At 37.8% G+C, this 15271-nt stretch overlaps 1 protein-coding gene across 1 annotated transcript; it reads right to left on the reverse strand.

Moving 5' to 3' along the window:
- Positions 1 to 2306: 2306 nt before the first annotated feature.
- On the reverse strand, positions 2307 to 12222 carry LOC127628113 (myogenesis-regulating glycosidase-like). Its single transcript, XM_052104803.1, has 3 exons — positions 12002 to 12222; positions 7588 to 8092; positions 2307 to 6844 (listed from the first exon to the last, which is right to left on the reverse strand). Exons 2-3 carry the CDS (start codon positions 7848 to 7850, stop codon positions 5050 to 5052), a joined length of 2058 nt encoding a protein of 685 aa, XP_051960763.1. The 5' UTR covers positions 7851 to 8092; positions 12002 to 12222; the 3' UTR covers positions 2307 to 5049.
- Between the last annotated feature and the right edge of the window lie 3049 nt (positions 12223 to 15271).

Here is a 15271-nt window from a genome sequence, read left to right on the forward strand (position 1 = left end):
TTTAACTTATAAATCATGCATACGAGACCTGTATTAAGTAAATAGGCTCCATTTCGATTTTGACGTGAAGTGTGTAAGTTCTGCGCCATTAGTGTAACCATCAGAATTGCAAAAATATATGTACTTTTTTTTTTTTTTCAAAACATTTTTCCACAACACCTTCACTGTTTTCCATTGTTCAAAACACAGATAGTTCTGGGTCAAACTCCTGGCATTCCTTAAGCCACTGTCTGCATGTCGAGAAAAACTTGGCTGCATGCGGATAGTATGGATTAGTTATCCAAGCAAATTAAACGGATTTAAGTATTTTAACATAAAAATTACACTTAGCTTTAAATACAACAAAAACCTGCTGTATTAAATATATTAAATCTAAGCGAAAGAAACTACTACCAGAAAAAACGAATTTCTACCTCTTAGATGTGGTTTTGTGTTGTAATTCTTATCCAACGAATGGCCCAAACATATTATTGTCAGACCACCCTTGGTCTTTGCCCTTTCCTGCTCATCAAATCGCTGCTCCACCTCTGTTCCTAACTCAACTAAATGATTTATTGATCCAGGCCAACCTCCATATAACCTGTAAATTACCTCAACACCATGCCATTATCTACCAATGATGAACAGGGCCCAAAAAAACACGAAGATGCCTCTCAGAGGAGACTTCATTCAATGCTGGACCAAAGTCTGATTCAAACTTTGATCAGGCTTAACCTGCTTTGCAATAATCACTATTCTTGTGAGGGGCTGGAGGAGGTTGGGGAGGTTCAATGAATCCATGGACCCATGACCGCCCTGCCTGAAAGCCTTGTTTGAACTTAGCGAAGAGTTGCAGCCCAGTCCGCCACGAGAAATCGAGACAGAGCTAGCAAACTTGCACTCGGGTCTGCTTCACAACAGCAATCCTTGAACATGGTTTTAAGACAAAATATATACTAAAGCTGGATAACACATAACGAATAGGACTAGTTGCCCAACAACTAAATTTCTGTCATAATTCTCAATGACTTTGAATGTAGTACAAGCTACAAGATGCAACAAATGTGGTGCATAAAATAATTTTGATAAAAACAGATAGTTCTGACCCCAATTTCTGACCAGATTAGTCGCATTCGAGGCTGTTAAGTACAATACATGCAAATGTTGCCGATAAACACAAGATGACTTCTCATTTTAATATTAATGTGACTGGTTGCTGCACTGCTTGGCAACTGTAAACAACCTACAGTTATGCTATGAGCCATAACATATTACTAGGTAAAAGAAATATTTATTGAACATTGGTTTCTTCATCATATTGTTGCGGTCACATTTTATAAGCAATAAGCCACTTTAAGTTGTGCATTATAGTGATTTTACCACAGTAAAAGAAGGTACTCTGCTTCACTTCAAGGCTAAGATCAACCTTTACCTCTGGTAAAATTGCTGTAAATCAAATTTATCATTTACTCTGCACAAATCAGTAACATGATAGAAATCAATACTGAACTACACAAAAGGGCTGAGGTTGGCCAAACCAACTGCATAAAACAAACTAAACTAATAATTGCCAGAAACATGAGCCAAACCTTTGAACGCATATCTTGCCAAAATGAATGTGCTGTAACTCTATCAAACAAGGAAATAGGGAATTAAATAGCAAGTAGGTGGCTTCATTCCACCACTGAAGACACAATCGCTAATGCTGGGCAGTGCAATTATTGCTGTGGAAAAAGCAGAATTAATAACTCATCATTCATGAGAGGTCAAAAGTTTAATGGTACCATTTTACTTGGATATCAGCAGACTAATTATACTTTGTAAGAGAAAAATTGAGAAGTACAGGATTTCTTGTACCATGCTAATGCTTCATAAGTTTAGGGAGAACTTAAAAAATCAGGTGGGCACTGCCCTCCTCTGGTCCTTTGGAGAACAATATTTTCAGGACAGCAGGTCAAAAAATGACTTTTCATACATGCTCTTCTCATAGGTCAGGTTTGAAACAATGTAAGGGTGACACACAGTGACATTTTAAATGCATTACAGTAATGAAAATGCACCTAATATTGTCATTAAAAAAGTATGTTAAAAAAAACCTGTAATGATAATTCTTTATGCAAAATAGAATTTATTAATAAGGGGTGAAATATGACTTGGATGCATTCTTTAAAGGTTTGGTGAGATTCAAATCAACTGTATAGCATATGCACAACAAAAAAAATAAATGTCAACAATTTGAAAAATTTTATAATACATTTTCACACATATGTCTTAAACCACTAGCTTCATCCGAAGCATTGGTTAATAAACCAAAGAGCAAAATGTAAAACAAAGTGAACAAATACTTTATTTTTCTACCATCTGTTTTGAAATAAAAATTAATTGTATTAGTCATCGGCATTTTGCATATTAACAGACCTTTTAAAAACCACACACAGCTGGCAGTAATGAGAACATTTCAAATATTTTAAACAAACACAGTCAAAATTATGAGCTTAATAAGCAACTTCTTTGCTCATAGAAATATCAATGCTCATGTGATCACAGGCTAAATAACAAAACAAAACATGAAAATCCAGTTTGTGGAAAGCTGATGGTGGTTTTTCTCTAGCAAATTTCCAGACTATCAGCATTTTACAGTCTGACTGAGGCAACCAGGGACCCTCACTTTCAGGGCCCCGTTAACAAAATGATCTCATGGTAGAATCAACAAGGACATTTAATCTCATCTCATCTTCTTCCCAGTGCGGAAAATTACACCAGACAAGAGCGCACATCTCAAAGAAGTCGTTAAAATATCACAAAGCAACACAATTTTTTTGCTATATTAAACTGTTCTCTGACACCAATGTACTGGAAAGGCAGCCACTACGTATCTTTGTACTCTGTAACTGATTTTAGATCAGACACATTGCTTGACAAAGTCAGCCATTGTTACGGCAGAGTGGATGAGTGCGCTTTTCGTAATTGTGTGGGAAGAGCTTAAAATAAGATTGAAAGTCGTAGATTAGAGAAAAAAGTGCGCAGTGAGCGAGCAAGTTGATTGCTGGCATGCTGGAAGAGCATTAAACAAACACAACAAACACAAAGCTGACCCATGTGCACCAAAAATATAATCTGATAAAGATTAACAGACCAAACTTTCAGTGTTGTACCATCATTGCAAAACACACAAAAGTCAAAACAAGATGAGTAGCACATCTATCCATTAAAACGTTAATACCTTAGAGGAATAGTTCACCTAAAAATTAAAATTCTGTAATCATTTACACAGTCATGTTGTTTCAAACCTGTATGCTGTTATTTCTTACATGCAACAGAAAAGTATACCTTTTTAAGAATCTTTATGCATGGGGATCACATCTGTCGATATCCAAAATCACCATAAAAGGAGTCCATACCATACTATATGTTTTGCAAAGCCATACAATTTTGTGTGAAGTTCTGCATGAAGAACAGACCGAAATTGGAGTAATTATTCACTGATAATCTTGCCCTCCCCTGAAGTGCGTGCGTGTCTAGCCAGTTTTCACATCCACAATTTTAAATAGAGTGTGGTGTTAAAGCAAATTTGCAATCAAAGACATTGACACAGTGTTTTAAATCTAAACTGCTAACCGATTCTACAAAACATTTTATTTTTGTGTTCCACTAAAAAATGTATTACAAAATTAAGGGTGTACTGTTTTGGAATGCATGAGGGTAAATAATGACAGGATTAGTATTTTTGTGAACTATTAGACAGGAAACATTATTTATTAAATGTGTCTGTAATGGAGTATTTCTTGAACAAGGCTTGATGGTGATGTATTTGGCACTATATGATTACATATAACCGCAGTTGGACTTTTGGTCATTTTCAGACCAATGCAGCTACAGGTAACATAGCACCAAATACTCAAACATGCTTCTAATTTGATTCAGTATTAGTGCTAAAAAAAACTGGATCAGGGCAGATTATGCTCAGTTGTGCAGCATGCACAGCTTCTGGGTGCAGAAAAAGTCATCCATTAATAGTCTAAATGTACACTTGCAAATTCATACATTCTAGAGAAAAAAAGTAGATTGCTTAATGGAGAACTTTAGAAATTCATTAAGTATGCCTAAATTAAGAATACTCATGTACAGTACTGACAACAAAAAAAAAAATCCCTTTTTACGAGATATTTCACCCAAAAATACAAATTCTGTCGTTCCAAACCTGTATGACATTCTCTGCAAAACAAAATGTGAATTTCTGAAGAATACCATGCCCACTCTTTTTCATATAAAAATAAAAAAGTGAATGGGGACTGATCCTGTGCTAAATGACAATAAGCACAATAAAAGTATCATTATAGTAGTTCATACACCTTGTGCATTAAATTCCAACTGTTTCACTTCACTATATTTTTGTGGTAGGAAAAGACCAAAAATGTGCCCACAGTCGTTACACTTTTATGGTGCTTTTATTTTTCTTCTTCATTTGGCACTCAACATCCCTGGTCCTCATTCACTTTCATTAGAGAAATAAGTCATCAGGAGATAACCTTTGCTTTCTATGGAAGAAAGAAATTCATACAGTTTTGGAACAAAATGAGGGTGAGTTTAAAATGACAGAATTCATATTTTTTGGTGAACTATTCATTTTAATTAAATATTTTGCACACACATTGTGCAAAATAACCAGTCACAGCCATTACAATACATCCATAACCTCTGTGGAGAGGTTTCTATTAATATTAAGGCTCAGATCACAAATTATGGCATCTCAAAGACATTCACTGTTAAAGCACAAGGCATGGATTAATGCATTAGCTTAAGCCATGTATATCCTGTTTAACTGTTGTAATGGCACAAAAAAAGCAACATCTAAAACATTTTTTTTCTTTAAAGGTGAATCATAAAATGTACAACAGGGACCTTCATAAATAGAGGCATGTTGTCCCATTTTTACATCGTAGAATTCAAACCCTGCATGTGACATGAAAAAAAACGAGTCAATTCCCAGAAGCAACTAACAAAGTCATCAACAACTTCACAAATGCTTTGCATGGAACACATGCACAGACTCCAGATGTTTTCCATGTCTCACTGATCCCATTCAAAATATGCAATTTCATCAAGATCCACAGGATAATCAGTTAGATGTATTGGCTCTTTATTATCATATCGTTCTCCTTTGTAACTTTTCCAGCGTCCAGCCGGTAAGTAGATATCTCTTTCCTGCTTTCCCGGCTCTAGAACTGGTGCCACCATCAAGTCATCTCCTATCAGAAACTGTGAGTCAACTCTATAAGCGGTTTCGTCACTGGTGGCGATCCACCATAATGGGCGAATTATGGGGTCTCCGGTGTCCAGAACTTCTCCAGCCAATTCTATAACTCTGGGAGCCACTAGTGTTGCATGTAGTTCAGTAAACCGCTGAGCGATAGCCACCACTTCATCATCGTACTCCCATGGAGGAATGGAGAACTGCATAGAGGGCATGAAAGCAGAAAGCTCAAGCCAACGGATATAGAGCTCACGGTCTGGCAGTTTTCCATTGCCATCAGTACGGTTGGAATAGGCATTGCCTCCAATCGTGTCTGGAAGGATGAACTGGTAGCCCAAAATACTAATGGTGAGGACAGTTGGGATTAAGGACTTTAGGCCAAGCTCATAGCCCCACACGGAGTCCCGATCCATAAGACGGAAGAAACAAGAGATGTTTTGAGAACCATACCCAACGCGAAGCTCAGCACGCTCATTGAAAGGAATGGCCATTTCGGTGTACCGCCGCGTAAAGGTGCTTGGGTCAGGGAGGTGGGCTCGGGTTCGGAACTGCCAAGGTAAGTAGTTGGTCTCGCCTGCATCCAATTTGAATGAGGAAACACCGTATTTGGAGCGTAAAGAGCGAAGCTGGGACATGAACCAGTTTCGAGCTTCTGAATTGGTGAAATCAAGGATTCCACCAATGCCGTTCCACCACTTTACCAGAGCAGGAAGTTGGCCTGTTGGCTCCATCACGAACAGGCCTTTCTGTACACATGGCCCAAAATTAGCAGAATCATAATTCACGAAGGGATGTGTCCACAGAGAAATGAGAAAGCCATCTGCCTTGAGCTTCTGAAACATGGCAGAAGCGTTTGGGAATTTCTGTGAGTCCAACTCAAACCCCCCGTATTGACTAGTGTAGCGATCATCAAGTTCTAAGTGGCTGCAGTTAAAGCCATATTTGTGTATGTTCTCTGCATAACTCAAAAGCTTTTCCTGGTTGATGTCAGTCTTATGTAAAGCCCATGTTGACCATATGGGGTGCCGGAACATGTCCTTAGCAGGCACTTTGTTGGGTTTGGGGAAGTATCTGCGAACCATAACCTTATGGATGGAGGTCACATCTGGGCCCACACAGACTCTGTAGCTGAGCTCAGCATAGGGAGGCCTTCCAAGTGCAGGTTTATATGGACTGTCCTGATATCGTGCCTGGAAGTACATGTTTTTCTCAGTGTCATTCCAGCCCAGGTGGAAGGGCACAGAGTCATTGATCTTAATGGCAGTGGCATTGGATGATAGCCAGTAGCGCTCCAGGATGCCACCAAAATCATGGCGATTGGAGTACACATCGCTGGTGACAAAAGGTTTGGGTGCTTGCTGGCCTGAGATGACAATAGGCCAATGCTGAACAGCAGTCTCAGCACCACCATACCAGTGCGATTCGTTGTAGGACATAGCATGTTCCACAGGCCGGTCAGACTCCAGCTCTTCCCAGCGCACACGGTAACACATCACTGTCTCCTTCGGCTTCACAGTCATAATGAAGAAGTTCACCTTACCTGCATATGAATGAGAGCAACGAAGGATCACTCCCTCTTTAGAGCAGGAGTCCAGATCAAGAGTGCCAGACCTGAAAAAGCATTCATAAACGGCTTCAAAAAAAAAAATTTCCTTTAGGTTGGCATTTGTGAAATGTAATAAAATATGGAGAACTTTTATAAAAGAAGAAAAAAAAAACATGTATTTTTTGAGTGAATCTCACAAAAACATGTCCAGGTCACATTTTCCCAAAATTAAAAGAATAAAAATAAGAAATTTTATTTTGCAATTATTTTGTAATATAAATGCCTATTATAGGACCATTAAGAATTGTAACATTATTTTCATGATAATGAAGTAAATTTTTTAACCAAATTATTCTTACTGTAATCCATCTGGATGTTTTACTTTTGATTTCCAATTTATTTTCAATTGCGATTTGTATTAGAGTAATAAAGTTGTAAAACAGATTAAAAAAAAAAAAAACTTAAAAATGCTACCATGATATATAAATATTTTTATATTACAGATATGAGAATATGATTTTTTGCCTTACGCTAATGAGAACTGGGGGGAATGTGCTTTATAGTCATGCAAATAATACGGTCTTAGAAAAAAATGTGTGGTTTAAAAAAATAGCTTTATTTTCTACAAGCAAAATGTAAATGTCAAACTTTTGATTATGGGGTGAAATAAGACTGACATATTCTTAGCACATTTCATGAGATTCACCCTTATAACTGAATTATTCAGTTATTGACTAAATCACATTTTGTTTTTGTAATAAGGTTCAGAAAAGGTCAGAAGCATATAAGCAACACCATATACACTGACCTGAATCCCATCTTCAAGACAATCCCCCCAGCCTGGTTGCGGATGAGAAAACCATCCTTATTCAAATCAAGTAATTCTGTCTTCAACAGGTCAGCTTTACGTAGAGAGGCAATATAGTAACACCATGCTGTCACGGCGGCAATCACCAGGATGACACCAATAACTCCTGCCCCCACAAGAGGCCGACTGTCCTTGTTTATCTTCTTAATGGGCACGCCATCAATTATGGTTCCTCCTGCGCCTCCTGGTATTACTTGGTACATTCTGTGGCTTATTTTTGATTTCCCGGTCAAGAAGTTGTATAGGTGACTGTTCTATTTGATAAAACTGATGAGGTGCTAAAATGTTGAATGTACAGAAGATGGTAGACTTGATGAGAAACTAAAGGAGAATTTAGTAAAACAGCCAGAGTTGATTCGTTGCTAAACATACAAAATGGAGTCTTGCATCCATTTTTCCTTCTCTCAGTGTAGCCTTTTCCTCCTGTTCATTGTCCTTTATGATCCTGGAGAGAAAAGAGTGGCAAAAAGTGTCAATGTTAAGTTTGAATAAAAAACACAAATAGAAAATACTTGTCTCACAAAAGTCACAGTACGAATTTCAGCATTAACCTCAAGTATACAAAAACAGCCTTTTTAGCTTTTGCTCTAAATTGGTCTGCTGGGAAGTAAAGGCATTAACAAACCCACTCTATGAATGCTGCCAAGGTTGATAATGGTGGCAGTGTGTGAATTGCCTGCATCAGGAGAACACAAGGGCCTGTGGGTTTGCAATGTACAACAGCACCTGCAAAAAATACGTCGACGCAAAATATGCGCGTCGATTCGTCGGACCCAAAACAAAGATGGCGGTAAGTAGTAGCAACACGAGTGGCTCCTCAGACTATCAGAAGTGCAAGGCAGCATGCACTCGTTCCTCTAAAGTATGGGAATTCTTTAATTTAAAAGGAAACAATTCCGTGATATGTCGTCTTTGCAAGATGGAGATGGCCTTCCATTCTAGCACCACGGCAATGCACCAGCATCTGAAGAGGTGCCACCCGGGAGCAGCTGCAGATGACAGAGCACCGTAAGTTTTTTTTCAACTCCCCACTTTGCACTCGATGTTGGAGTAGGCTATAATACGTTGTCGACACCTAAAGTTTTCGCTTATAGCTATTAATAATGCGCTTATACCTATGAATGTCGTGAAAAATACATAGAGGACACTGACAACGGCTGACAGACAGGACCAAGCAGGTAACATTTAATAAAGTCTCAACTTTCAAATTTGGTCATTCAAAGAAAATTAAACCATAAATAGGCCTACTATTTTGTGGCTCTTTAATGTGTCGTGACAGATTGCCTCAGTTAAAGCTGCTCATGAACCGATCATCTTTTCCTTGGTTAATTTATAGCATCAAATAGGCTAAACATGAATGTAGCCTACATCAGAAGGACTGTTGTTTTAACCGCGGAAAGATGTCAGTACAGTAGCCTACAATCCATTATTCAAATTCAAATCCACCGACGTTAATCTTCTCTCTCCTGACTACTTTGTCGGACAAAAATGGCGTATTATGATTGATTGATCAGATCGCCAGTCAATCAAACTCCCGGAAAATGTTTTTTTTTTTTTTTTACCCCCCCACCCCCGATGAAACCGGTATTACCGGTGTTGTCACAAGTCGATTAATCGAATCGAAATCGAATCGGACTGAAAAAATGAATCGTTAGATTAATAGTTTAAAAAATAATCGTTTATCCCAGCCCTAATTGCGACCACAAGAAGGTTACCCCATGTGACTCCACACTCCTTAGCAACCGGGCCAATTTGGTTGCTTATGAGACCTGGCTGGAATCACATCTTGGATTCGAACTCACGACTCCAGAGCTGGTAGTCAGCTGAGCAACCAGGAGCCGCTTTGAGAGCATTGTTAAAGATAAATTGTACTTTGTACAACCTTCACAATGCATTCCTTCATAGGTGACGCAAAGTTTACTTGGAATTGGTGTCCGGTGATGGATCACGTGTACCGCACATGGATAGGTGATTTTTATGCATGCGCAGTAAGGGGATTAAGGCGTTTTCATGCGTTTCAATGTTGATGAGCAACTTTTGGAAAACGCTTGAAAAAGGCAGTATGGACGGACAGAGTTTTTAAAACGCTGTTTTCAAATGTATCCGGATGTGGACAAGGCCTTAGACTATTCACACACTTTCGCACTCACTTATTCCCCATGAACAAATACTAAAAAGGTGATAAACGTTTAACGTTGTAATGAACAAGACCACTATAATCAAACAAAGTGTGACGGAGGAATCGGGTTGTCCAACAACATCGCCAGGTTGAACGGCAGATGGGTGTGTGGGGAATCCAGCACATGAAGCGAGCACATGAAGACTTTGGCAAGTCTTCGAATTTTGGCTTTAACATCTGTAGGCTAAACTAAAAAAAAAATTCCTCACTACATATCTGCCATGGTTGTTCATATTCCCCGGGCTGAACAGCTAGTACAAGTAGCCATGCCCCAGACTCACACTATAGGTTGAACTAGAAAGAGATGCGTAGAGCTGAGCAAGCCGCTCAAAATATAAACATGTTTTGATAGTGCCTGGGAGGCTCAGTGTTTATACATTTAGGGGAGGTAAACCCACAAATGGCTTACTTATAGTTGTCATTGAACAAAACTGGGATAGTACATACATATATGGACATTAAATAAGTTACATATTTCACCTTTAACTCTTTCCCCGCCAAACACGGAATTTTCCGGGTTTTATGAAAAAACGCTTCCCCGCCAAACACGGAATTTTCCGGGTATCCGTGTTTTAGGTGGTATACGGTAAGGAAGACCCGCGCTCATGTTTTGAAAGAGTACGCAACTCTTTGATCAAAGAAACAGACTGTGATCGTCTCAAACGTGAAGTGGAACACCATACTAATACTAAAGCACTTGTTTGATAAAAATGCCTTTTTCTCAGCTTTTTGTCCGAAATGTTGTTTTTGACAAAACCTACCTCTGTTCAAGTGGCAATAAAAAAAGAACAAATGAAGATAAAATAAAATCGTTATTATTTTTGCCTAAAAGCAGAGGCACAGATCTTTATTTTGATATATAGCATCTTCATATATTCATGGAAAAAAATATTCTGCGGGCCATTAAAGTTTAGCGAAAATCGTCAAAAACCCTGGCGGTGGCTGGCAACTTTTTTTAAAAACGCTGGCGGGGAAAGAGTTAAAAGGCACAAATATGAAACTTATAATTAAAAAAAAAGCACTTTCATTAATTCTGCTTTTAAAACTCTTGTATTATTTGAGCGGTAAAAAAAATTGAATTCACAATTTTACAGTTATTTAAGGGTTTGAGTTTGTTGACATTACATCGTCATGGCAACAAAGTTGTAAAATTGGCTATAACTTTACACAGAAAAGATTAGCAAGTGATTATAGCACACTAAAATCATGTTAACATATTGTTTATGTCTTGTGACTATACTTTTGAAACAGTGATTGGGGATTGACCCCATTCACTTCCATTGTAAGTGCCTCACTAAAACCCAGATGTTTGCTTCTTTTAAAGAAAAGGAGGGACGAGTCAATTAATTTTTTGGTATTTAATGTTATGCCACAAATGCTGCCGATTGAGCTTAACTTTTATTGAACCTGGAATATTCCTTTAATGATTTAATCATGCACAGAAAATGACAGAAAAATAAATTACGTATATTTGACAGGAAAGGGGACATTTAACAAGGGTAATTTGCCAGGCAAATAAGGGAAATACTGTTAAACTGTACCCTGAAATAAAACTTAAGCTCCCACAACACTTAGCCTATCTTGACAAGGCATTATATTAAAAGAGATAAAGCACATTTGTTCCCTCACAGCACTTTTAAGTAAACACAATTCTGCTGATTCAGAACATGTGACTTCAAGAAACAGGTTCTTCAATCTCAAATCACCCCTTATTTACCAGATAGAGACTCAAAAAGCTCGAGAAGTACACACATGCACATTAAAAATAGTTCAGAGTATAAGACTGTATGATGAGTAAACTTTATCTAAAATAGCCACAGCACTGGGAAACACGCGATGAATGTTTTTGCCATCCAAGACAGGCGTGCATGTTTTTGCTCAGATGGGTCAAAGTGTAAGTCTTGAGACATGCAGTAGTTTCGAGAAACAGTTACAAGTCGGCTAACATCGCAATTGGTATAAACGTTTTTGATGGGGAAAATAAAATATCCTTGGAAACAAGTTTTAGTATGTTTATCAAACGACGAGAGACTATTATGCAGCAACAAGACAGCGAAGAGTCTACCAGCCAAGGTGCAAGACGGCTGTAAAAACACTCAGGGTGTAACTGAGACGGGCACGAATCAGCAATGTATATTCTTATACATTTTTAGTTACATGAGATAACATACTTACCACCTCGAGTAGTCTTGTTTTCATTTACTGCTGACATGTTCCCTCGAACAATTCACTTCATTCACTGAACTCGGTGTCTTGTTATTGGGGGAGTTTGTACGGCGCTCACAAAGTCAACTCTGCTCTGTTGCAACTCTGGGAAATTGAGTCAAAGATTATTTAGCAGAGACGGCCCATTTCTTTTAAACTGAATGGGAGAAATTGGAACGCCCAACCAAGATGCTCTAGTCAACGGATGTGGAAAGGAAGTCCCGCCTTACAGGTAAAAGAGCCAATCACCTTTTAGATTAAGACATTGCTTGTCAATCATCTAAAAAACCGCGCATGCGCATTAGCTATACATGCCGGGAAAATAGCGTATTTTTTAGCGTAATCTGAGGTAAAGAGGCATAATTTATGATATCACGTTGAAATTTTACTGCTGATTCTAAATATGACCTTTTCTCGTAATCTTGATAAACCGTTTTTAAGATATCGGTGTTCCCCCATTCAAGTAGATTGGAGCTGTACTGGCATGACTGGAAACAGTCTCCCGGGAGCTTTCCAAAAGATGGTCGCCTGTGGACTGACTTGCTAGAAAGACTTTTCTCTACGAGAGCGGAAACGTGAGTATTGCAGTTTGGCGATGTTATCTGTTAAACGCCAAAAATATAGTTTTTGTTTGATTGTTTTTTTTATTATTATTCATTATTAATGGCAAGAGCAACAATAAAAAAGTTTTTTGTTTTCTTAAACTAAAATTTGCCATGGTAACCATACAGTAGTTCCCACCAAAACACTCATTACTTCAAGTACTACAATATCCTAATATATCAATATAGGAATATTTTAACGTTTTATTGATAGATAGATAGATAGATAGATAGATAGATAGATAGATAGATAGATAGATCATTATTTGTAATATTATTTATATTTTGTAACAGTGCTAGCTCATGAATAGTAACTGTAGTAACAATGTTTTTTGGAGTAAACTGTGGAGTATACCATGGTACTTTGTTGTAAAGCATGTTTGTTTGTTAGCTTGTTAATCCATAATCATTTATAGAATAATAATAATAATAAAAAGAAGAAATCATAATAGTTCATAATTCATTTAGCCAAAACCATGTAGTTATTTTGTTAATTTGTGTACAATGAGTATTAAACATTAGAACAAAACACTACTAATGTACTATATTTATAGATAGATAGATAGATAGATAGATAGATATGGAAACTATGGTTAACATGATACACTTTTGTAAAGGACAATAATGAGACTTATTGAGCACATCCCTTAAATGCTGTTTTATTTGTTTTCATTTTATGCTAATTTTAAAGCCAAAAATACATTCTACGGTCATTGAAATGAAATTATTAAAGGCAGGATTTCGCACCACATAACATAAAGTTTCAAAACCATAATAGGTGCACTTTAATAATACATTTCAATAACATTAGACAACTGCCTAAAAATAAATATAAAATAATTCCCTAAACACTGGTTTTTAATAGTGCTTTGCTTCTGACACAAACTGAGGGTGGATGATGTAGTGTCCAACTTTATAGGGCTTCACCACATGGAAACAGCTGTGTCCTTCACTGCAAACCAAAACATCTGGATTTAAAAGGCATAATCCCAGCCATTCAGATCCATTAACAGAGTTCATGCTTGGACCTTGTGCTGCAATGCCACATTTGCAACTAAGCAACAGGATATGATTACATTTAAGGCACTAGTCTGAATCAAAACATCATGTGACACTTATAAGCCCTATAATATGTCTGTGCAGCCTGAAAGAACATTCTGTACAATCAATCTTTTCAGCTTGGTTCAAATGAGATTTGGGGGGATAAATACCTGCAATCAGAAGTTGATTTTGACAGTGACCTTCTGTGATGATGGGTTACCTGATGTTTGAGGGTTTTAAAAGAGGGCATGATGTTCATCTGTTGATTCCATGCAGATCTAATATGATCTTGGCCTGAGTACTTTCTGAGTACAAAGAAATTATGATGGGATGAAGAAATTACATGATATGTACCTCAAGTGATTTGAAGGCAAATGCATATTATTATCTGTTCATAAATCTACAGTCCAATCAGAGAAGAAGTTCGCCCAAAAATGAAAATTCTCTAAACATTTACTCATCCTCATGCCATCCTAGATGTGTATGACATTCTTTCTTCTGCAGAACACAAATTAAGATTTTTTTTAACAATATCTCAGCTCTTTAGATCCTTTCGATGCAAGTGAAGGGTGGCCAGAACTTTGAAGGTCCAAAAAGCATGTAAAGTGGTGGCGTAGTGGCTAAAGCACAGGGCTGTTAATCAGAAGGTCAGAGGTTCTAACTCCACAGCCACAACCATTGTGTCCTTGAGCAAGGCACTTAACTCCAGGTTGCTCCGGGGGGATTGTCCCTGTAATAATTGCACTGTAAGTCGCTTTGGATAAAAGCGTCTGCCAAATGCATAAATGTAAATGTAAATGTAAAGGCAGCATAAAAATCATCCATAAAACTCCAGTGCAGTGGCTCCCAACCCTGTTCTTGGAGCCCCCCCAATACTACACATTTTGGATATCTTTCTAATCAAATACACCTGATTCAACTCATCCAATCGTTAGTGGATACTCCAAGACCTGTATGGGTGTGTCAAAAAAAGGGAGATATACAAAATGTTTCTCCAGAAACATGGTTGGGAACCACTGCACCAGTGGTTAATTCATGTCTTCTGAAGCAATATGATAGGTGTGGGTGCAAAACAGATCAATATTTAAGTCCTTTTTTACTATAAAGCTTCACTTTCGTTTTTGACAATTTGCATTCTTCATACATATCGCCACCTACTGGGCAGGGAGGAGAACTTACTGTAAAACAGGTCTTAAATATTGATTTGTTTCGCACCTACACCTATCATTATACTACTGAATATGGATTTAACCACTGGAGTCTAGTTGCGGCAGTTTGCGTACCTTCATTGAAAACAGTTGTTTGGAATTATAGAATGTGCCATTTTGTCCACCAGATGCATCCAGTGTGAGACCCGCTTAAGGGTCAAACTCTTATCGGAGTATTTGTGGAAATTCACTACAATATGCAGCTCATCTGAGAGAGCATGGCACTAGCAATGCCAATGTCATGGATTTCATTCCCAGGGAACAGTTACACTGATTAAGTGTGTAATTTAATTGCACTTGAGTTGCTTTGGATAAAAGTGGCTGCCAAATGATAAGTAAATGAAGTCTCTGTATAATGTCAGTATAATTCAGACTTAGTGAGCTTTTCT

The sequence above is a fragment of the Xyrauchen texanus genome, chromosome 34 (genome assembly GCF_025860055.1).
Source record: "Xyrauchen texanus isolate HMW12.3.18 chromosome 34, RBS_HiC_50CHRs, whole genome shotgun sequence".
Lineage (NCBI taxonomy): Eukaryota > Metazoa > Chordata > Actinopteri > Cypriniformes > Catostomidae > Xyrauchen > Xyrauchen texanus.

Bases quoted from the DNA above. Each gene is read 5' to 3' on its own strand.
- LOC127628113 (XM_052104803.1), bottom strand. From the start codon at position 7,850: ATGTACCAAGTAATACCAGGAGGCGCAGGAGGAACCATAATTGATGGC. The intron at 6,845-7,587 runs GTCAGTGTATAT...ATGCTTTTTCAG, and splicing joins GTCTTGAAGATGGGATTCAG to GTCTGGCACTCTTGATCTGG.